Source organism: Sporothrix schenckii (assembly GCF_000961545.1).
Source record: "Sporothrix schenckii 1099-18 chromosome Unknown Cont41, whole genome shotgun sequence".
Lineage (NCBI taxonomy): Eukaryota > Fungi > Ascomycota > Sordariomycetes > Ophiostomatales > Ophiostomataceae > Sporothrix > Sporothrix schenckii.
Genome location: NW_015971142.1, coordinates 1,750,170 through 1,772,565, shown reverse-complemented (window position 1 = coordinate 1,772,565; position 22,396 = coordinate 1,750,170). Strand labels below are relative to the sequence as shown.

Below are 22,396 nucleotides of genomic sequence, written 5' to 3'. Positions count from 1 at the left end.
ATGTTATCGACAGAACAGAAACAGGGAAAGCCAAAACAGGAAAACTGGACAATTAATAACAGGACACTGGGAGAGGGGGTACGGTACGGGGAGACAGGAGAGGGATGAGGAGAGAGGGCATAGACAACAGGGAGAGGCGGCCGAAATAAAACCAGACAAGACAAAGAAACCCAGAACAGACGTATGAAAGACGATTGTCTGGTAATTATGTCGAACGGTGAGTCTAACGATTAGAGCGTTCCTGGCGGTTGGCTATTCGTCTGCATTCAATTGTTGTGTCATGTCCTGGCCTTTCTTCCTGGCCTGTCGTCTCTTTCTCCCCGTCGTCGGCCTGTTTCAAGCTCTGCTCCGTTTTGGAGTGTTAAGTGGACTGGGTGTGGGTAATGTCCTAGGCATGGTGTGGTCGTAGAGGCGTCGAGTGTATGTCGTACGTATCTCGAACGGCTTCCACAACACTTTTCTTTGTTTTTCCTTTTCTCGTTCTCTTTGCTCCTCATCTGCATATTGCCAATTCAGCCGTTGGCCGGGCCCCAACACAGTGGCATCGCCCCTGCAGGGGTCGCACCCCACATGCCCATTTTTCTTCTCGTCCATTTCGCGGTTCAAGTTTTGCAAGTACTGAATAGCGTGCGGCGGGAGGATAGTGCTTGCATGGTGGCTGAAAGTAGTCACAAACCAAATGCACGACAAAGTTGCATTCAATCGCACTTGCTGGTCGTGGGTGAAATGACGGCAGTATGCGTCGAGGGGTTTCCATGGGGACGGAAGTTGGAGGCAGGCTCCGACAAAGTGCAATTTGGCGTTGGCCAGATCGCCAATGGACGCTTCTGGCGCGCGCCGCGTTGTCTGCTCACAATGCGACCCTGTCGAGCCTGTCTTCTGGCCCAGTTGCGGCGATCGATGCTTACCCAGGAAACCGACCATGCGCCGGGGTAACACCGGCCAGGCAAAGGAATGGCCTGGGAAATGCTCTGAGGAACAAGTGCATTTGCATTGGGACAGTTGCGTATTGGTGTTTGTGTGTGATATGGAACACGGCAGTGGTGGCGTCGGAAAGTGATCTGAAGGAGGCAATAAAGCAAAAAGGCAAAAAGGCAAAGGGAGGCAAAATTGATCGCTGGCAGTGTCCCATTGACGCACATACGAACGGAACGCAGGAATCGTCTCTAGAGACTACGACCTGCTTGTTCGCTCCTGCCATTACCACAGTTTCTTACTTGCGTTCAAGTTTTTGTGTGCTCCCCTCCCTCAAAAGCGGAAGCTACGATAGTTCCACCGCAAAACGTGCTAGAGCTGTGGATCGTGCCTTCTGGAACGGCCGTCCTTGGTGAACATCCACCGGCAAGTGTGGCCTGCCCAGGGTCCAGGCCTGGCACACTACGTACCTGTTCCAAAAAAAGAAAGAGCAAACGGCCACAAAAGCGCCCACTAAAAAGGGGGAGTCGACACCGAGGGAAGGGGCGAACAGCGCTAACACGACTAGGCAAACTAAAATCAGGGGAAGTGGCATGGCCAAACAACGAAAGGACACGAAGAGTCGTCTGGAAACCATGAGTGGAAGGGGCCTCCCAACTTCTTTCCCTACGAAGTATGCAATTCAGGAACGCAGGGAGGGTGGAAAGAGCAAATAATTCTTGACGAAAAGACAGGCAGGAAGGACTGGCGATGGCAATCTCACTACGCAGAAGGAAGCATACGACAGCATGTACGAATACTTCAAATTACTTTGGGGCAATCATTTTCGATTCATTTCACCGCCGAAGCCATGATGCCCCAAATTCGCAGTCGTATCCAGCCCACATCCAATTTAACAGCCAATCGATAGCCATCGGTATGGGCAACACACCCTGTTTGCTACCGCTGCCTTTGTGCTGACGACGGCTTAGTCGTTGCTGGCGCGGCCTCACAGCCACGCAAGTCTCCAGCGCCTGCCAGCGTCTACAGCGCCTCAGAGCGCCAATTATCCACAGACCAGTCGGCCAACAACAGCCAACAGATTTCGGAACCTGCACTGCATCCAGAGCCAACAATGCATGCCCCTGACTACACCGACAGCTGCATATGCTCACCTCTCGGCCAAGCAACGCCATCGCGCAGCGAGCTCTGCTACGTCTTGTGTGTCGCTGAATCGCACCTGACACTAAATCGCGCCGACCCTTTTCTCTGAGCGCCTCGCCGTCCTCTCCACCGTTTTTGTCAGGAGACCGTATCTGGACATCTGACAATATCTTACCCTTCCCTCGGATAGTGACTGTTACATGTACGAATACGAATCCTGTCCCATCAAAACGCATCAGCAAAGGACAGCCGTCCCAGACCAAACGTTGCAATTTGCCCATGGCCCTTTGTTCAGACCAGATCGATGTAGCCCCAAATGCTCGCCCTGATCGGCTGTACATGTATGTTGTATCTTACCTGCAATCCGCATCTAGTGTCTAATAAACTGACAAGTATTTTGTCCTCCGTATCTTCTCACATCTTATCTGGCCCATCTCACCCCCGTCTTCTGTTTCCTCTTTTATCCATCGACCCGCCCGACCCCAACCCTGTTTCAGCCCCAATGCGCCCAATGCCAATCACTGCATCCCTTTACCTTAGGACCCGAGGAGCTTGGCTGCTTGGGTATTTGGCATCTTGACGGCAAGTTCCTTGTCCCCTGAGTGCTTGCGTCGCCTTCTCGAGTCAACCAGTGGTGCGGCCAGTTTCACCGTTCCGTAACTCCCGGGCGGCTGCCCTCCGGTTTCCCTGCCAAGCATGCCCACGGCAATCAATGGCGATCAAGGATGCGCGGGGTGGCGGAGCACTTGCCTTATCCCTCAGTGCGGACGGGTCTGGCCCAATTTGTTCCCAGAATATGTTGTATTTCACGTTGAACCAGCGCGCGCTACGCTGCTTCACTCCCAAGAAAGGGCCTCCTCTTGGCGCCAAGAATTGCCCATGTTGACGGTGGCGATTGCTGCCGGAGTCTTGAGACGTCAAGTGTTCGTGAAAGCAACCGAGCGCTTCGACAACAAGGAAAGGAGCCATGTCGCCTGTGACAAACCCGGGTCAGATAATTGACCAGCAATTGTATCCGGGTGCCGTCCGTGAACGTCGCTAACGGCGGGCACTTGATATATCTTGAGGCCGGCCATGTCGCGTGATACATCCAACGATCTGTGCGCAACCTGTATGGCAGTGGAGATTCAACGAACATGGATAACGTTCATATTACAGACTATTCTACTACTTACTCGATGTAGGCTAGTCTCGGCATGTTTCCGTCATTTGCACCTTTAAATGTGCATAATTGGCTTTGACAGACAACACCATTGTGAGGACAGAACATGGCCGAGATGAAATCCGTGGAACAAAACTATATCACGTGGAGTGTAATGGTAATGGAGGCACGACATACACTACCCCAGACTACGTTCAGGAAGCGTCTCCGGAATCGCAATCCCCGCAATGCCCTCCCCGAAGACACCCGTCTTACGTCCGACGCTGTCTGTGACGATCCTTACGTGCCCTCACTAAAAGACCGAGTTTAAAAATCATGACAAAAGTCCCTGACCCGACTAGACCCGGCAGGCAGGAATGGCTAATAGTCAAAGGCCACGACGAGGTCAATTTCGACGATACTTTTGTCTTATATCTTACCAGTCCATCTGTTACGGCAGCAATTCATAGCGTCACGTTGCGCCAACTTTACAGATCGAAGCACATTGTCAGCTGCGGCACACACGTTCCGTCGCCATGGCCAGCACCGACGCCCTACCAATGGCAAACCTGGGCGCTCGCCGCACACGTGCGGGTGCCACACTGGCGGCCATCGACAACGATACGGGCAACCATGTTGCTGAAGAAGAGGACTACCACGCGACACCAGCGCTCCCACCGGTGTCCCGCGGCCAGCAGGCCTCCGTCTTAGTTGCGGCCTTCCTAGCAATTGCCCTGTCCATCGGCTACAATCAGTGCTACGGTGTCTTCCAGGAGTACTACTTGTCAGCTAACCAGAACGTGCTGAAAGTCACGCCTTTAGCGTCGTCGACTGCCGCAGCGCCCCAGCAGCGCTCGACGGCGTTGCTGGCCTTTGTTGGCACGCTCGGTGCGGGTCTGACCTGGGCCGGCAGCATCTTTGTCAACCCGTGGTTGTCGCGCGTGGAGTACGCCGCCTTGTCGCCGCCTGGCCACCAGCGCAGCCACGGTCGCGGCCGCATCCAAAGCAAAGTGCTTCGCGCCCTCACCGCGTCGCCGCGCAGCATTACCCTCGGTGGCGTCATCCTCATGGGCCTGGGGTTCCTGCTGGCCAGCTTTGCCACCCAGGTCTGGCACCTGCTGCTCACACAGGGCCTGCTCTACGGCCTCGGCAGTTCCATGCTCTACTTCCCGCTGCTCGGCCCCGCGCCCGAGTACTTTAACCGCCATCGCGCCACGGCCATCGGTCTGATCCTGTCGGGCGGCGGTGTCGGCAGTCTCGTGCTGTCGCCCGTCGTGCGTGCTCTGCTGTCGGCCGTGGGTGGTCGCTGGACGCTGCGTTTTCTGGCTGCACTGTCCGTGGTCGTGGGCACGCCCGTCGCCTGGGTCGTGCCGCCCTCGCGGTTCCCAGTCATGACTGCCGGTGGTGGCAGTGGTGGCAGTGGCAGTGGTGGCAGTGGCAGTGGCAGTGGAAACGGCCCAGACGCCGACAGCGAACAGCGCCCCGCGACGGAGCCCATCCGGGTGGCGCGGCGCCGCACCCACATCTCGACGGCCATGTTCGCCACGCCTGCCTTTTTGCTCTCCGTCGCCGCCGCCTTCTGCCAGTCCGCAGGCGCCCAGCTGCCGCTCACCTTTATTCCCAGCTACAGTGTCGCCCTTGGTCTGTCGGCGGGCACCGGCGCCACGCTGCTGGCCGTCTCCAACATTGTCAACGCCGTCGCGCGCGTGGCCACGGGCTACGCCGGTGACCGCTTTGGGCGGCTCAACGTGTTGGCCGTCAGCTTGGCTGTTGCGGCCGTCACCGTCGGCGCTCTGTGGGGGATGAGCGTCAAGGAGGCGTCGGCGGTTGGGGCCACACCCGAGCTGCTTGCCTCCGTGTCGTCCTCCTCCTCCGCCCAGCTGTGGCTCGCCTTTATCGTTCTGTACTCGGTGGCCGCCGGCGGGTACTATGCGCTCTTCCCCGCCACCATTGCCGACGTCTTTGGCATCCGCAGCTACGCCGCCGTCAACGGCTTCATTTACTTTGTGCGCGGCTGCGGTACGATGGTGGGCAGTCCCGTGGGCGGTGTGTTGCTGGGCACAAGCAAGGCCGGTGGAAGCCCCGCCAGCAGCAGCAGCTATGCAGGCGTGGTCGTCTGGGATGGCGCTCTTCTCGTCGGGTCGGCAGCCTGCGTGTTCGGCGTGCGGTGGGCGGATGCGCTACGCCGCGGGTGGGCGTGGCGGGCATAACCAAGTCGAGACAGTCGGCGCATCGGGTACGGAGACGATGGAGTGGTCGCGATTTCGAATGTTTGGCGAAATCCAAATGTGTTAAGGGGCACCTTGGAAATGTACAACATATATGTACGCGTAAATACCTTGTTATATTCCTGTCAATAAAACAACTCTACTCAAATATGCCCGCGTGATGTCGTAGGTCCCTGACTCTCAATGAGAAAAGGCCTGCGAATGGCTTTTGTCTGTAAGATGACTCCATATCATATCGGGCTTTGCACAACATCTGGAATCATGGCTGTGTCTCGGTGCTGTCGGAGATTATTCTGTTGTTCTAGAGTAAAGTCGAGATAAGTCACTCCTGTGCTTCATTGTGGGCTACTCTTGGGGATTTGGCGTTGCAAACCGCCTTGTCTGATTGGCCTGTGGTACCAGCCCAAGCACGTGTAAAGCATGTTTAAAATGGCAGTCGCGGCTCTGCGTAATTGGCGCGACGAACGGGGCGGAAAATTACAGCAAAAGTACCCTAAAACAGGCCCCAAAAGAACAGCAAATGACCTGCACCGCCGCTAAAGTCGTGCGTCGTATTATCAGCGCATTCCCTATGCTCCAGCAATACCCACTTTTAGGCATAATGGCCAGTGTTCTGGCAACTTCAGGCGTGTCATCTCTCCTTTCTAGGTAGCCAAATGCCTGCTGTCGTCCCTTCTTTGGCCCTCTTTTGCCTTTTTCTTTTTTTGCTTCTCGATTGCATCGACCGCAACACCCCTGGGACAACCCGAAAACACAAACCACGTTTCCAGCACGCTGGCCGACGTGTAGACATCTTCGATTAACGTCGTTTTGCTTTCGCAGACGCTGGCCCCGATTGCCATACCATCGATCCCCCCTCCCCCCGAGTCATCCGACGGCATCGATTAAAGTGATCTCATCTTCGACTTTGGAGATCTGGCCGTTCGAATAACGACCGGAATTCAGCCCTCCTTCCTTCATTTCCCCCCGTCCCCTCGACGCCCGTCATGTCACTGCGATCCTTCGCCCCGCTGGCCCTCGCGGCGCTCGCTCTGGCTCTGCCGGCAGCTGCCCACGAGCACGGCGAAGATAAGATTCCCGAAGGCGCGACAATATCAGTAGAGCCGATTGTGCGTGTCTCCCGGCGTCTTCCCTCCCGCGCCGACGGTCTTGTAGAAACAGCTGCTAACACGTTCGCAGGACGCCACATTATGGGTGCACATCCTTCTCATGACCTTTACGTGGGGCATCCTCTTCCCCTTTGGCATGGTTCTCGGTGTATGTTCCCCTTCACTCCTTTGACGACATGCCATGCTGTTTGTGCTATGCTGACGTCCCACTCGCGTCCCAGATTATCAAGTCTCGCTGGCACGTTCCCGTCCAGGTGACCTCGACCGCCCTCGCCATCCTCGGCTACGTCCTTGGCCACATGCACAAGGGCCGCCAGTTCAACGGCAACAACGTCCACGCCAAGTTCGCAACTCCCCTCTTCTTTATGCTGATCGCGCAAGTCACACTCGGCGTCTACCTCCGTCTCCATCTCGAACGTGGCTTCCAAGGCCGCATCCGCCCCATCTTCCGCATCGCCCACGGCACCTTGGGCAAGGCCTTTCCCGTCCTGGCCTGGGTCCAGATGGTCTTTGGCGGCATCACCGCCCTCGGCTTCTGCCAGGGCGACCATGTCGGCCAGTGCGCGGCTCACTTTATCATGGGTGGCGCCTTCATCGCCTACGGCATTCTGCTGACCATTCTGCTGCTGGTCGGCCAGGTCTGGCTCAAACGCTCAGGTCGCTCGCCCGAGTTCTTTGACAGCTGCGTCATTGCCGCCTGGGGCTGCGTCAACACCTTCACGGAGCACCGCTGGGGCACGGCTTGGGTCAAAAATGACTGGCAGCACACCACCATGGGCATTATCTGGTGGAGCGCCGGGCTGGCCGGTGTGTGGCTGAGCCGTGGCCGCGACGGCCGTCCGCAGCGCAACTTCATCCCCGGCTTCGTGATCCTCATCACCGGCTGGGCCATGTCGGCCCACCCGCAGGAGCTGATGATCAGCGCCGCTACGCACAAAATGTTTGGCTACACGCTCATGGCTGCCGGTCTGACGCGCATCATCGAGGTCGCGTTTGTTGTCCGCGACAAGAACGGCATCTCCAACGACAGCACTGAGTCCAGCAGCTTCCAATTCATTCCTGTTTTTGTAAGTCTTGTGCATGCTTGAACTATTTATTTCTTTTTGTTCTTTTTTTTAAAAAAAAAAGTCCATAATTCGCTTGCTAACAACTCTCAGCTCCTCTACGCTGCTGGATTCCTCTTCATGGGTGCCACTGAGGAACAGATGCTGCTGGTCGCTGGCTCCGGCATCGACCATGTCGCCTACATTCTCATCCTGTACAGCCTTGCCTTCCTCATGTTCCTCTTTGTCAACATGCTCATCTCACTGTACGACCGCACCGCCAACGCCGAGCTGCTGGCTGCGAAGAACAAGCAGCGCCAGTCTGCCGACGCCGCCGAGGCTGCGTCTGTCCGCCTCAACGGCACCGCCCGCGCCGAGAACCGCCAAGTCCGTGACGCCGAGGAGTTTGAGCTGGGCGAGCTCATGAGCGAAGACGAGGAGGACGAGGAACAGTCTGCGCGCCGAACACTGCTCAAGCAAGAGGGCCATGGTCATGACGATGAGGAGGCCGGCACCGCCCTTATGAATGGCAACGGCCAGGCGCACCACTCATAAAAGCAGGCCGCTGCGAGTCGACAGTCCTATTCATGGCGACCTTTGGTGACAACACAACACTTCTATTCCTTGACGCTCCTTTCTGTTTCTCAATGTTTATATTATCCATTCTTTTGGTCCTTTTCTTACCTTTTCTTATACTTTTTTTCTCACATTCTTATGTCGTGCATACGTCCATGTGTACCATTCCTCTTTTCTTGTGTTTTTATTGCTTTTTAATTACCAGTATATAACTTGTGAAAAAGGAGTTTTCGGGTTTCAGCTTATTAAGGGGATGGGTATTGGAATTGATAAAACTGCCATCTGTTATTACAACCACGCCGAGTTTCGTTGCCATTTTCGCGTTTCTAATGTAGTTCTCAGTGCCTAGAGTTTCAGAACTGTCCACAGTCAATTGTGTTGGCCATAGACATCTTTGTCGAGTCATGTCCCATGCCTGCTAACTTGCGGTTTGGGTTTCCGACATGCTTTTTTTCCCTTAGGAAAACAAATCGTATATTCCAGATTTTTTTTTAATAAAAAATGTCAAATACAAAACTCAAATCCCATATGGTAAGCAAATTAGATAAAATAATTATGAGACTATGTTATCTTTATGAAGAGCAGGAAGGAAAAGCGTCAAAAAGCAAAAACATGAAATGTAGATGGAAAACAAACACAAGGGAGTATCGAACCAAAAAAAGAATACAAAACAGACTAAGCCCCAACAAAGCAAAATTTAACCAAAATACACCAGTTTACCTGAGACACCAGTCCGGCCATTTGCCACATGACAACCCAAAAAATATGCCTTTACGCCAAAATGATACCGATGAGCGCCACCGAGAACGAAAAGAGAGAAATTGGAAAAAACAAATAAATAAAAGAAAAATAAAGAGAAAGAATAGAGGGAAAAGATGATTGGGCTATGGATGCCATGTTACCCATTGTCATACTAATGACTTGCTACCCGTAGCAATTTCTGTAGACAGTGGTCGGCCGTCGTCTGACCGGTCCCGATTTGCAGACGAGATGGTGACTGGTGCTGTGACCCAGCTGGGCATCCTTCCTGCAGATGTCGATGTTGATGTGGTGGTCGTGTTTGTATCATGCTGAGTTTTTGATCGTGTGACAGCTGCTCGTATTCTGCCGAATACGCTGTTGTTGCGGTTGCGGTTGCGGTTGCTGTTGCTTTTACTGTTGTTTGCGATGGTGCTGTCGGCACCGTTGATGTTGTGGACTTCTGGGTTGTTGCCGAGACGGCTACTGCTGAAGCTGCTCGTGTTCCAGTTGCTCGTGGTGAGTTCGATCTCGGCCTCGGAGTGCGGCGCGTTGGACATTTTGTCGTCGCGCAGCAAGGCGCGGAGGATGGGAATCGAGGCGGCAATGATGGTGATGGCACTTTCTGCCACGCCCCAGATGACAAGCTGGACGGTGTAGCCTAGGATGCATGGTTAGCGACATGGCAAGATGGATAAGGGTAAAATATCATGCGCAGAGGGCAAAGAAGGACATACTGGGATCCGAGTTGGAGAGCGACATGACTTTGGGCGTTTTGATGAGCGACGCCGCGCCGGCGAAGACGCCCATGCTCATGGCAAAGAGCACGCCCAGCTTCTCCTTGCGGTTCATGGACATGCCCCAGATGATTTTCCAGGGGAACACGGCCAGGCAAATGTCCATGGCGCCCGAGTAGGCTGTCGAGAAGGTATTGTAGGTCGACACGACATCCTGTGGCCAGCACGCGCCGTCAATGGACGAGTCAAAGATCTTTTGCACGGGCATGCAGCGGATCCACTGGAAAATGGCACTGGCGCCGAGGATCACATTGACGGACATGATGATGAACCAAATGGCCCAGCGCATCCAGCCGGTCGAGATGCGCAGCACTGTCATGGCAAAGGATGTCTTGCTCCAGACGGCGGCCAGAATGCTGAAGAAGCCGGCGAGCGTGGCAACGACATTGAGCGGGTAGAAACTGTCCCCGTCAATGTCCCACAGGTGTTTGCCGTAACCAAACGATGTGGCGGCCGTCGTGAAGGCCGACGCAAGAGCCAGCGAGATCCACGATGTGATGAGCACATAGTCGTCCCACCAGAGTCCACGGCCGCGTAAGAACTTGCAGTAGACGCGCAAGACGAGAAAGCCCAAGGACAAGCCGGTCAGTAGCCAAATGGTAAAGTTGAGCTGGGGTGCCTGGTTGTCATGCGGCAAGTCCGCGACGGGGATGGCAGTTGCGGCCTGGCGCCGTTGTAGCCGGGAGCCCGACCCGGGCGCTCCGTAAAAGGACTCGTAAAAGGCCTCCATTGTGCGTTGTGTAAGATGGATGGCCTGACGTGTTCCGATTTTGGTTGCGTAGATGCTGCGTCGGGTCTGTCGCGAGACACGGTGAGTAAAGCTGTATCTTCACATCCGCCCGTGTCTTGCTGCTTTGGGTAAATATATTGTCGGATATTTGCTTATAATTGTAATTCTCTCGCATGGAGATGCAGTGATATGGAAGTAGTTGTGGAGATTGGACAGATGAATAAGAGAACGAGAGAATGACAGAGAGGGAAAACAGTAGAGAAGCAATCCAACGTGACAAGTCGACACGACAGAAGAGAGAAGCACAAGAGCGTCGGCCACTTGTAGGCCAAGAAGATTCGACAAGAGAAAAGTTTTGGGAGACCCAGAAAATGTCCATCGATGGAACTGGCTCACGATGACCACGGGATAAAGAGAAGTTTATACATGACCCGATCGCCGGTACTTGCACACGCCGTTGCAAGGATATACCCTGGTCGAGGAGACGTCAAGAGGGGTTGATGGGGGACGTCTAGACAGCAAGACAAGAAGAAGATGTCTCCTCGATTGACCGTGCGTAGCAGGGCGATCGAGGGAGACACGCAACGAGGGGTCCAGAAAGAGGGCGCGAGAGAGGAAAGTCTTGCCGTCGATCCCGGAGAAAAAGAAAGCCTCAAACCCAAAAAATCCACCGTATTGATGAGTACTTGAAGATCGTTTCTCGTCCAAAGTAAAAGTGAGTTAGGCCGACGGCGAGAACAAAATCGCAACGATAGTGGCGAATGGCCAGAGTCAAAAGGAGACAAATTCATGTGAAAGTAGCGAGGGCAACGGCAGTCACCTTGATTGTGTGCCACGATGTCCAGGCCGGAGTCGTTTCGAACAGGGAAATGCCAGGATATCGTCAATAGCTTGAATGACGAAACCGTACGTTCGTCGGGGCCATAGCTTTCCGTGTGGTTGGGTCAGTAGAGGTTGACTCCGCCAGTATGCTTTCGCGGCAGTTTGTCGTATTGTGGAGGGGAGGCACTGTGGGTGCGTACGGGGTACGGGGTTTAAGTCGCACCAAAGGTATGAAGTGTTGCAAAGTGTATGTTCGGGCCTGTGAAATGTCAAAGTGCAATGCTACGTCGAGGTGAAAGTGACATGTACAACAGTAAAATCGCAGCGCTAGCAGATTCGAAACTGGAAAGATGGTCAATGATGGGAGGCCAGACGACAGAAACGAAAATAGGAATATGTTGACAAGCGAGGTCCAGTTATTTTGCCAACTACACGGCATAATGGCTGAGGTTGCTCGACATGAGTGAGGCACACTACACCAGTTCCGTGACCGCCGAACAGACACCCAGCTGCCCTCCAGTGCATTGGCTCGATGAGGTGCATTGCGGCAGGGCCGTCGATCAGATGTACGATTGTGTCTCGCAATGCGTGGAAACCCGGGGTTTTGTGGCGTGATGGACAGAGGGACAACATAAACGAGGGGACGGCAGGCAATCATTGGGAGACATTATCTTGGCGAGGAGGTAAAAGATCAGGACAAGCCAGGGAAAGAGGGGGGGTTAAAATAATTTCTTTTTAAAATGGATGCCGTAGCAAAATGTTACCACTGGTCGCAGGTCGCATATGCATGTATGCTGAATTTGTGGACTTTTAGATGGCTCCGAGGCCATCGGTCATGTTGTATTAATGCATTTAATTCCCAGTATATATCATGACCCGGCATTAATGTCCTTTTGCTCATCATCGACGCCTTGTTACAAAATGACAAATGGCAGATTCCCATCTGGTGATCTGCAGGCAGTGCGTCAGGGCCAAGAAAACGTGAGATCGATGCGAATAGGCAAATAAGGACGATGCGCAAATGTCCAGAATCCAGGAAAGAGGAGGAAGGCAAGAAAGCAGAACATCGTCCAGTGGTGGTAAAGGTGTGTCGTGAAGAGCGAGGTCGGAAAGAGGGAGGACGACGCACAAGCTGCTTCCCCTTCCCCGTTTTCTGTCCGTCGAACACCAGAACACTTTTGCCGACATCTGCACGCGACATTGTTGATCGCCTGCGACGCCGCAGTGTTTTGCCATTCGTCTTGGCAGACTCTCCAGGATATGGGAGACAGAGGTACGACGTACGACGAAGGAAAACGTGGCACTGTTGGGGACAATGGTGCCGTAGCCACTGGGTAGCTGCTACTTCCGGACAAATGACCGAACAAGAAAGGAAGAAACGATGCCGAATGTAGAAATAGAAACGAGAGAAATGACAGACTCCGTCGAGGGGGCTGTCCATGTACGTGCGCCTTGAGAATCTGAAACGCTGTGCACAAAAAAAGACTGCACATCCTGCGACTTACATGAGGCGTGTGTGGTCCTGAAAGGGGTTGACTCTGACAGGTTGCTGTCAATTGTCAAAACATGCTGCGGGGAGGGTCCTGGCCGCTGGAAGGCGCTGGGGCCAGACCCGTTAAGGGTCGGCAAGAGCCGCAGGATTTGTGGGACTCTTTCCAGATTTAGGTGGTGTGGCTAGTGTCTGTGGCGTTTTGAAGTTTGTTAGTGGGAAAATTTTCATCTATTAGCAAACACGACAGCGAGCCTCCCTACAGCCTTTTCACGTCGCAAGTCAACTGCACACGTTTGAGCCTCAGATTGCAGCATTCATTCGGATCGCTCGCCCCCGACTTTTCTCCATTTTGCAACGCACAGGCGTTGTGTTGCTGTACCCGTTCACTTTAAGCACGTCTACGACGTTCACCGTCTCCTGTCTCCTCTCCCGTTGCATAACCCCCGGCTCGTCTCTCATTTCACACAGAATTTGTTTTGAACATCAAACCGTCCATCTCCCAGCCCAGCCCCTCTCTCCTCTGCACCCTTCACAATGCCTTCGGTCAAAAACCCCAACAAGCAGTCCCGCAACCGCGTGGCTGCCCGTGCCGCCACCAAGCGCAAGCAGCAAGCAAAGTCCTCTGCCGACGGCCGCCACAAACAGGACCGGGTCGCCAAGGCCGATACCAAGCGCGGCGCCCGGCCCGGCCTGCTGCCGACCAGCGGCCCCCGCGCGCCGCTGAGCGCCAAGAAGCAGAAGAAGGTCATCCAGCGCATGACCCTGGCGCTGAAGCGCAAAATGGAGGCCAACGGCGGCAAGCTGCCGGACGACGTCATGGCTGGTACGTTGCCGTTGTATGAGACATGGCTGTGTTTCTTTTTTTATTTTGTTTTCATATGTTGTACTTACCCACTAACACTGCCATAGACGCAAAAGAGTCGGCTCCGGTCGAGGAAGAGATGGCGGATGCGGATATTCAGTGAAGTCGTGGATTCCGTTTTCGTCCCGCCACTTTGACGACTATCTGACTCTGCTTATCATACGGCCTTCTTCCTGTTTTGGCATGCGCGGCGTTTTGGGTTTCTTTGCTCGATCTTATGGGAATACGAAACGGTCTCTCATTTTCAGTCGTTTTCTTCTTTTGCATTCCGTGTCGCTTCGTTGGTCTTGTCACAGCCATATTATGTCCCGGTTGCGGGTATGACGAACCGACATGTGCTTCATATGGACACGAATGATACTCTCAACGCCCATCACTGTTACACAAATGACCATGGCTTATGGATCTTGATGATGGAACTCGGTCGACCGCCTACAGCTGCTTCTCGAAACGGCGTCGTTCCATCCGTCGCGAGGCACAATTTTGCATCATCCACATGCGTGGCTGACAAAGAGTACGTAGTTGCTAGACGCGAGCTTGGATGTCGTCGCTCAACATGGAATGGTCAGGTCTTTGGCCAAGACCGGATGCTATGGATATCTCTCATGGCAGGCATCATGCATCATGGGCGTTCCACTGCTTGATATGGCTCTCGGATCAAGTGGCAAAGAGAGTGAGGGGATCGAATGTCTCGATGGCCATGCCGAGGCCACGGCCAGGTTGAAGACGAGAAGTAACACTCCTGTTGCAAGAATAGAACATGCCATTGCATCAATGCACACGAAGCAAGCACCTTCCATCTAAATACCAATCCGCGATGCCGTGAACTTGTCCTCTGCTGCCATCCTCCCAAAAGTCAATTGACCAAGGGCTACACTCGGTGAAGGTTATTATTTGGTGCAAGCTGTAGATAATGCTGTATAAGTGAATCATCGTACTCTTTTCAGCCGTAACGGCCCTCAGTTGATGGTGACCTTGGATCAAGGAAATGTCTGGTTGTTCGATAACCATCACGTTACTTCCTTTTCGGCCGCCCTTAAGCTTTGCAGTTCATCGAGAGAAAAAGTTGCTCAGCTCCCCACTGACCACTACAGAACTATCATTTCCTTGTAAGACACTTTTACCAGCATATAGTTCTATACGTTGAAGTAGAGATTGGATCATAACATGATTTCGACCGTGAAACAGGTAAATCGTCTGACCTTGAGCTGCAAGATTCCAAAAAGAATTGTTAGATTCAGGGATTATAGTTAAGCGTTTCTTAGTCACGCTGTTCTGGGAGGTTTCGAAGTTTAAAGCCTTTTTTGGTTAAAAATAACTGCTGTTGAAAACACAGGTTTTGATCACCACGGGCGATGCCTGTAAAGAAATGGAAGAGGCTTTAATTTTGAACGATAGAGACATTGGGTCTGTTCCTGGGCTACGCTGTAAAAATGAGAACGTCAGTAAACGGAATGCAAAATCAAATGGCAGTCTTGCAATTAAACGGGCCCAAGGGAAAAGAAGAGTTGCATCCTGTTTCCGTGGAGTAGGGAAGTCAAGGTTCGGGTTTTGTGGATTGTGTTTAAATGACGAACAGGACGGGGAGCAACGGAAACAAGGAATAGGTGGCCGAATACAACGGGACGGATGGAGACCGTCAATGGACCAAAAACACGAGAATCCGTGAAGGGCACTTATGGGCCAGAGAGTTTCCAGCCGGGACTTTCGTACATTTGAAAGCGACTTTCTATTCAATTTCCTGGTAAAATGCTGTGGCTTGGCTTGCCAACCTTGCTGTCAACAGGTCTGTCGCCGCGGAAGTTGGGCCGCTATGGCCTGGGTGACAAAGAAATGATAAAGGGAATATATTCGGAACATTAGGAGAGAAAATAGGCGGCATGTTTCTCGGTATTATTCTCAGCCTCATTTCGCTAAGGATGTGTTTTGGTTCGGGGCGGTTTTCCGATGGAGTTAACCCAGTGTCCTTTTTGGGTTTTCAAACGATGCCATTCCGTTTGCGTCGGTGTCTTGTCTCTGCTGTCTGGTTTCTTTTTATCGGTTTCTTTCTTCATCGGTCGCGGTGTCCGAGCAGTGAATGTATCATGGTTTTCCGACGTATTTAAAAACGATTAATATGGGAACTGCAAAGCATCGACATCGTCCACCGTCCACTGCACGAGACCCAGACACGCAAAGCGAAGCGGCGAACGCGTGTGAAAGGAGAGTCCGTGTGCCACACAGAACCCACCCCCTCATTTTTGCACACGAGGATGCGAGCGGCGGATACGCTTCCCCGGTGGCCCGCGCTTTTTTCAATGTGACATGCCTGCAGATTGAGGGCAGTTTATGCCCATTTTGGTAAATGTAGCGGAGGCTTGAAAAAAAAAAAAACGAGCTGAAGAGGGATATTGTGAAACCAACTTTTTTCTTGGATTACTACTCCTTTTCAACACGGATATTTGTGGCGTAAGTGCTTCGTATTAGCATGCTCTATGCCCCTGCTCCCTGTACTCCCTGCCACTCCACATATGCTCTGCATTAGCAAAGGACTCATCACGGGACGAGCAGTTTGCAAGTGGCTAGCGGAGTTGTCTTCTTCTTTTGGCCAGATACATGAGTAGAGCAAGTCTGTGCAAGAGGCCAGGCCCGTGCACCAGCAACGGTGTACCACAGTATGCAGAGTGACTGAAGCGGCACGGGCAAAGAGGGAGACGGTGAAGATCATATGGACTGCCAGAGTGCCGTGCCCACAAGTACATGTGAGAGCTGTCAGTCTGCACATGCTCAGAAATACGACGTGGACGTTGTATGCGATCGGAATCGAGGACGTTGCAAAGTTTGCCGCAGCAAAGCAAGGCAGAGGACGAACGCCTGTCCTTTTCTCCGACTTGTACGACTTGGTCGTTTGTTTTCAAGAGTAAAATGCGATGCACGATACGAAAATAGCGACGTGTTTGACTCGGTCAGTCGCTGGCCATTCGACGATGGCTCACGTCTTATAGACAGATCTGTCATGAAACGGGCCAGAGCAGAGAGCCATTGATTGCATGCTGCACGTCTCCAAAACGAGCGACAAAAGGGCAGTGCTTAAAAACAAAACGAGACCGTCTTCTGCTGATGTTTGTGCGTTGCGTATTTATTTATTCACGATCTCCGAAGCAAGTCTCTCCAAAAAGCTTGCTTTCAGATGGATGAAACGATTTAAGCGTTGAGCTGCATATGCAGGGGTGCTTTGGCCCCCTTTTATTTTGCGACTCTTTTATGTTGGACTCTGTACAACATACAACACACAGCACTGAAGCGTCCCTGATTGTTTGCATGGCGTTCTCATGCCCTGGACGCTGTTCTTTCGATGTCGCTTGCATGCACCGTCTCCTGTTCAACGGGTGTCAAAACGCTGCGGCGCAGAAAAGTCCCTTTGACAATCCCTGCAAGCCTCTTCACCGGTGTTGCACTCATTGTCCCCCCTCCTTTGCAGCTCTGGGTCCCAACAAGCCTCGTTGGCCAAGACTGGCTTTGTTTTGCGCCCTCTGCAACTTCAACGTCCGAGCACCTCAGCACGCAGACAGGCGCCCTACGCCCCCAGACTGGCATTGTCTGAGCACACGGACCGCGGTGGGCGGCGTGCAGCTGCTGCTGTCCAACCAAACCGCGGCAAGGGACGTGGCTGTGGAGACCGGTGACAGGGCCGATCCTGGCTGAGAAACTGGGGCAGGCAAATGCGGATGGCCGCCCTGACGTTGGTAACAACACACACGCGCACGCACACATTAAGCAGTTCGCGGTTTGTCTGTTTTGCCGGTTTTCAAGCGGCAAAATTACGACGTACGTGCGTCGGTGAAATTGATCGCAGGTCATAGCAGAGTCTATTTGCTGTTTTGTACGTCGTACGGAGTACATCCGCCATGAACCTAGCACTATCTTGGCATGAACTTCTCATGAACTGGGTCCCTCTCAGCCAGACTCGATCTGTTCCCAGTTTCATATCTATCGTCCATTCTCGAAAAGGAAAAGACGATGAGAGGATCGTCGTTCCCCATCTAGGCCTCGCTGAGTCCGTAAACGACCAGGGTAATAAATGTTAAATATAGCGGAGTAAATACGGTCTCGCCCAGCAAAACAGTGGCATACTTGCCCCCTGCTCTATTCGCACTAACATTTAATGCCCCTGCGAACCAGTGTCTCCTCTTCCCGTATCCTCCACAAATGGATACCTCCTCGTCTGGCTCGATTTAGACGCCGTTTGTTGAGCTTAAACAATCGGGGGAGGATAGGGCTACAAATAGCTGCATCTGCAACATTGTCTTCATAGTAGACGCTGGAGAAGAGGAGAACCACCCTAAACACGTAAGCCAAGCAGAAACACACAAACAAGCACGCGACTGTACGTGCTTTCGTAACCGAGCCCTCCATGAAATAGCGCCGGCTTTGTTAAGACGGCCCCTTGTCGGAGCGAGCTCCAGCCTATTTGTGCCAAGGTCGAGGGGAATCGACCGAAAGGGGCGTGCAAGCTCAAAGTAAACAAGCGGGAGAAAGAATAAAATAAAACGTCGAAACTGAACACACACAAAATAATATGCAGATCCAAAATCAAGGGAACAAGTCAATATCTGAGGTATGCGCTCATTCTACGACTGTGTACGATGTGTTGCATTGCTCGACCCGTGTCGACATTGACAAACGGTTCGTCCTCGTGAAGAGACTTTCGCTCAGCCAGCCTGTGTTTCCCCAGACCGAGTTTGGTGGAGACATCAACCCCTGCCGCCCCTCCCCTGTCTTTCCCTATTTCCCCACCCTCCCTCCATTTTGTTCTGATTAACGAGTCGTTTGTCGTTTGTGTACGGGGTATGGAGTAATTACAAGCGTCTGTCAAAGTAGGCCAGGGGAGATCTTTGACGATCCTGCCTCGACCCCCTCAAGGTCCTGATTCAACTCTCCAGCTCGACGCGACTCATCAAGCCGTTCTTGCTTTGTGCATCTCGCCCAGCCTCCGCCTGGTCGTTGTCCTGAGCCTTCCCCAGACATTGCGGATTCCCTCAATCCATGGCATTCTCTTGTTGTCTCTTCAGGACATCGTAGTCAAGCACACGGACCGCTCCGTCGACTTTCAAAACTAGACGTCGCCCCCTGACTTCTGTCACTTCTCCCTTTTCTTATTTCTACTGCTACTCTGCCCTTGTCTTTTTTCACCTGCTGCCTTTTGTCCCTTTCTTTCCTCCTCTCTTTTCATTTTATATCCTGCCCGTCCTGTTTCATCGACACAGCATCAAGCATCACGACAGCACTCCGAATAGCCGGCCGCTGTCCATCTCCTATCTGGGGACATTCACACGACGCCCAACTGGATGTGTCGTTTCGTTTCTGACCGTGATCGACGACCCAACCAAAGCCCGGCCTCCTTCGCACCATGGCCAATGCAGACAATGCCGGACTCGACAACCGCGGGCCGTACATCGACGCGTCGCTCTGGACCCTCCAGGCGGTGGCCGGCATCTTCCTCGGCCTCCGCATCTACTGCAAAGTCTTCCGGAACCGCGGCCTCTGGTTCGACGACTACTTCCTGCTCGCCTCCTGGATCCTGCTGGCGGTCAGCGCCTCGGCGACGAGCGCCAACGTCGCCCTCGGTTTCGGCCGCCACTTTGACGAGTTCGACCCGCGCAATCTCGAGCGCTACGGCATCTACAGCATGCTGTCCGGCTTCTTCTCCATCCTGTCGTCCGTCTTCAGCAAGACGTCCTTTGCCATTACGCTGCTGCGACTCACCGACGGCTGGACGAAGCGGCTCATCTGGGCCATTATCGTCTCGCTGCACATCTTGATGCCCTTCAGCGCCGCGTTTCTGTTTGTCTCGTGCAGCTCGCCCGTCCAGGTGCACGGCAAGTGCTGGTCGGCCAGCGTGGCCGTCATCTACGGCATTGTCGTCGGCTCCTACTCGGCCTTTTGCGACTTGGCCCTGGCGCTGCTGCCCTGGCGCATCCTCTTGCGGTGCCGCATGTACCGGCGCGAGAAGATTGGCGTGGCCCTGGCCATGTCCATGGGGATCTTGTGAGTACTCTTGGCTTGTGATGCACAAAACCTGTAAAACCATAATCATTCTGGACCCATCTAACAGCGTTAGTGCCTGCGCAACGGGCGTCGCCAAGTCCGCCATGATCCCGAGCCTGGGCAACCCCGACTTCACGTACAAGGGCGCCCCCTTTGTTGTCTGGGGCTTCGCCGAGTGCGCCGTGTCCATCATGGCCGCCTCGATCCCGGCCCTGCGCGTTCTCGCCACCGAGATCCGCGGCGCCTCTACGTTTATCCAGCGCATGGCCCCCTCGCTGCGCATGTCGGGGACCGTCCCTGCCTCCAAGCGGCCCGACAACGACAGCTGCAAGAACACGCCCGTCTCTGTGTCGCCGGGGCTGGACCTGGAGAACGGACAGGCGCCGGCCGACACCCGCGCCGACGCCCCGGCCCCTGCCCCTGCCCCTGCCAGCATCAACGGTCGACGCAGCCGGCCGCCGCCGCCGCCGCCCTATGGCTATGGCTTCCAAAGCAGCGGCTCGGCCGGCCTGTCCTTTCCATCACGGGCCGCGTCTTCCTCGCATTCGAGAACGACGCCGGCGTCGTCGGCGCTGCCCAGCGGCGTCAGCAACGAGCCGGGTCTGTCCAAAGCTAGAGGGGCCGTGATCGGGACGATCGACATGGACGATACCGTCAGCGAGGACGACATCGAGATGCACTCTCGACGGCACTCGTACAGTATGCAAAATGTGTCATGAGACAGGCTGCGAAGCAGCCATTTTCCCCATTTTATTTTTCCCCATTTTATTTCTTTTTGATTTCTGCATTCTCTATTTTACACATTAGCAGGCAACTCGTGGGTAGGATCTCTGTTTTGGGTTTTCTGTGTGGGACACAAACGGGTTACGTTTGTGTACTTGGCGTGAAGTGGGACACAAACATGCGTCTGCTTTCTTGTTTACGATTTTATGTAGTCTATTTTTGGGAAGGCACGACTTCATCTGGGCCACAGATCACATTCATCTGTGAGCGACGATACGAAACAAAAAAAAAAGATCAGCGAGCATGGATTTGGGACATCGATTGGCTTCAAATTCCCAATCAGGAGGCGAACATGTTTTCAAGGCGTTTCTCTATTTTTGGGCGTTATTGGGTTGAGTCATGAACCTATCAATCGGATTTTTGGAAATCTATTCAAGTGCATATCCAGCAATGTCTACTCCGTCTGGCGTGTATGTCTTTCCGTTCTATCCTCGTACCATCTCGCTAGAATTATCTACGTCTACGTACTTGTCAGCACCGGATGAACGTGTTCCCCGTATATATAATTAGGCCCGTCTTTCCATCCCCTCCCCGGCCTCTGTCATTAAAGTAGATTTTACAACGACTCAGCCAGATCATCCAGCCACGTCGTTACCGTCTCGGCCACTTCTTCACCATGCCCTAAAGCGTACGTCAGTATCAATGATCTTCTCGTCCAAGACGGTCAACAGAGTTACTAAACTTACAGATGCAAAAGTCGTGCGGCCATCCGCGCTCGTCTAAGACGATCTGCGCCCGGCTTGCCGCGTGCGCGTTCCGCCGCGCAATGAATTCGTCGCGCACGCCATTGTCCACCCAGTGGTCGTCTTCGCCAAACAGGATGACAAATTTGGGCCGCGCGTGCTTGCCGTTGTCTCCCCGTTCGCCGTATGCATCACCACCAGCAGCTGCTACTTCCCACAGCTCGTCTTCCCACTCATCGGGGCCAATCTTTTGCAGCTCGTCTCGCCCCAGGAACAGAGCCTGGCGGACGCCGCGGCGGCTGGTCAGAAACCGGAGCGTGGTGGCTGCTGCATGCGGTGGGAAACGCAGCACATAGTGCACGACGGCCGCCAGCAGCCACACCGGCAGCAGCCACCAGACGACGGCCTGGGCGAGCACGTCGGCCCAGGCGGACACGACGGGTGTTGTCAGGAGGACGCGCTCGAGCTTCTGGCCGCGTTTCGACAGAGCCAGATGGTTGAGCGTGGCGAACAGCAAAACGCCCAGCCGCAGGTTGAGGTGCCCGGTGCCGCCGACGGGCACAACCTTGTCCGATTCGGATGGCGAGTGCTTTTTTTGGAGGTTGCGGTGGCCCCTGGGACGGCCTTCCGGGTGGGCGGCCTGCTGCCGGCGAAACACATCGAGGGCAATGTAGCTGCCCACCGAGTGGCCCATCAGCACCACCTCGTCAAACGCGGTGCCGTGCCGTGGCCCGCCCTGGGCCCCTACGTCGACGCGTGCGTTCGCCACCGTGTCCCAGACGGCACGGGTCTGCGTGTCCAGGTCGAACGGGCCGGGTCCGTAGGAGCCGCCGCCGTCGTCGCCGTCGTCGAAGCCCAGCAAGTTGCGGCCCAACAGGTGGAAACGCAAATCGTCGCGGCCATCGCTGCCTGCTCGCTTCTTGTCCTCCACCTCGTCGAGACGGGCCCGCAATGTCGACAGAAACGGCTCATAGTAGTCGATGAAGCCCGGGTTGCCCGGCACGAAATAGACGAGGCAGTGCTTCGTCGCTGCTGTGGGCGGCGGCGGCGGCGGACTGCCTCGGCCGCGCGTCGGCCGCGATGGATACGACAGCCAGACCGGCATCACTGGAGTCGTCGACCGTCAGATTGTTGCTGTATCGACAGTGGCTGGTGGGTGAGAAGGGCGTCGCCGGCAATGGGGGGTTTCCATTTAGCCACCATTTTCTCGTTTCTCACTCAGCTACATGTGCCGCCCACAGCACCTCCCGCCCCGCCCGGCGCGCCGCAAGCCTCGGCCCTGACATAGCGGCCCGCTAGCGCAGTTT

General features: G+C 54.2%; 6 protein-coding genes across 6 annotated transcripts; 4 read left to right on the top strand and 2 right to left on the bottom strand.

The window, feature by feature from the left end:
• Positions 1-3,735: 3,735 nt before the first annotated feature.
• SPSK_07383 (Major Facilitator Superfamily protein) lies at positions 3,736-5,409 on the top strand (the record flags this gene model as incomplete). Its single annotated transcript, XM_016734047.1, has 1 exon — positions 3,736-5,409. One exon carries the CDS (start codon positions 3,736-3,738, stop codon positions 5,407-5,409), a length of 1,674 nt encoding a protein of 557 aa, XP_016590902.1.
• Positions 5,410-6,413: 1,004 nt separating this feature from the next.
• Positions 6,414-8,134, top strand: SPSK_07356 (uncharacterized protein; the record flags this gene model as incomplete). The annotated part of the gene is made up of 4 exons (XM_016734020.1): positions 6,414-6,536; positions 6,607-6,684; positions 6,758-7,603; positions 7,694-8,134. The coding sequence occupies 4 exons, from the start codon at positions 6,414-6,416 to the stop codon at positions 8,132-8,134; spliced, it is 1,488 nt and encodes a 495-aa protein (XP_016590901.1).
• A 929-nt stretch (positions 8,135-9,063) lies between these two features.
• SPSK_07545 (uncharacterized protein) lies at positions 9,064-10,420 on the bottom strand (the record flags this gene model as incomplete). The annotated part of the gene is made up of 2 exons (XM_016734205.1): positions 9,064-9,554; positions 9,631-10,420. 2 exons carry the CDS (start codon positions 10,418-10,420, stop codon positions 9,064-9,066), a joined length of 1,281 nt encoding a protein of 426 aa, XP_016590900.1.
• A 2,848-nt stretch (positions 10,421-13,268) lies between these two features.
• On the top strand, positions 13,269-13,699 carry SPSK_08098 (uncharacterized protein; the record flags this gene model as incomplete). The annotated part of the gene is made up of 2 exons (XM_016734742.1): positions 13,269-13,557; positions 13,644-13,699. 2 exons carry the CDS (start codon positions 13,269-13,271, stop codon positions 13,697-13,699), a joined length of 345 nt encoding a protein of 114 aa, XP_016590899.1.
• Positions 13,700-18,985: 5,286 nt separating this feature from the next.
• SPSK_07544 (uncharacterized protein) lies at positions 18,986-20,342 on the top strand (the record flags this gene model as incomplete). Its single annotated transcript, XM_016734204.1, has 2 exons — positions 18,986-19,623; positions 19,691-20,342. 2 exons carry the CDS (start codon positions 18,986-18,988, stop codon positions 20,340-20,342), a joined length of 1,290 nt encoding a protein of 429 aa, XP_016590898.1.
• A 620-nt stretch (positions 20,343-20,962) lies between these two features.
• Positions 20,963-22,194, bottom strand: SPSK_07617 (uncharacterized protein; the record flags this gene model as incomplete). The annotated part of the gene is made up of 2 exons (XM_016734276.1): positions 20,963-21,027; positions 21,093-22,194. The coding sequence occupies 2 exons, from the start codon at positions 22,192-22,194 to the stop codon at positions 20,963-20,965; spliced, it is 1,167 nt and encodes a 388-aa protein (XP_016590897.1).
• Positions 22,195-22,396: the final 202 nt, after the last annotated feature.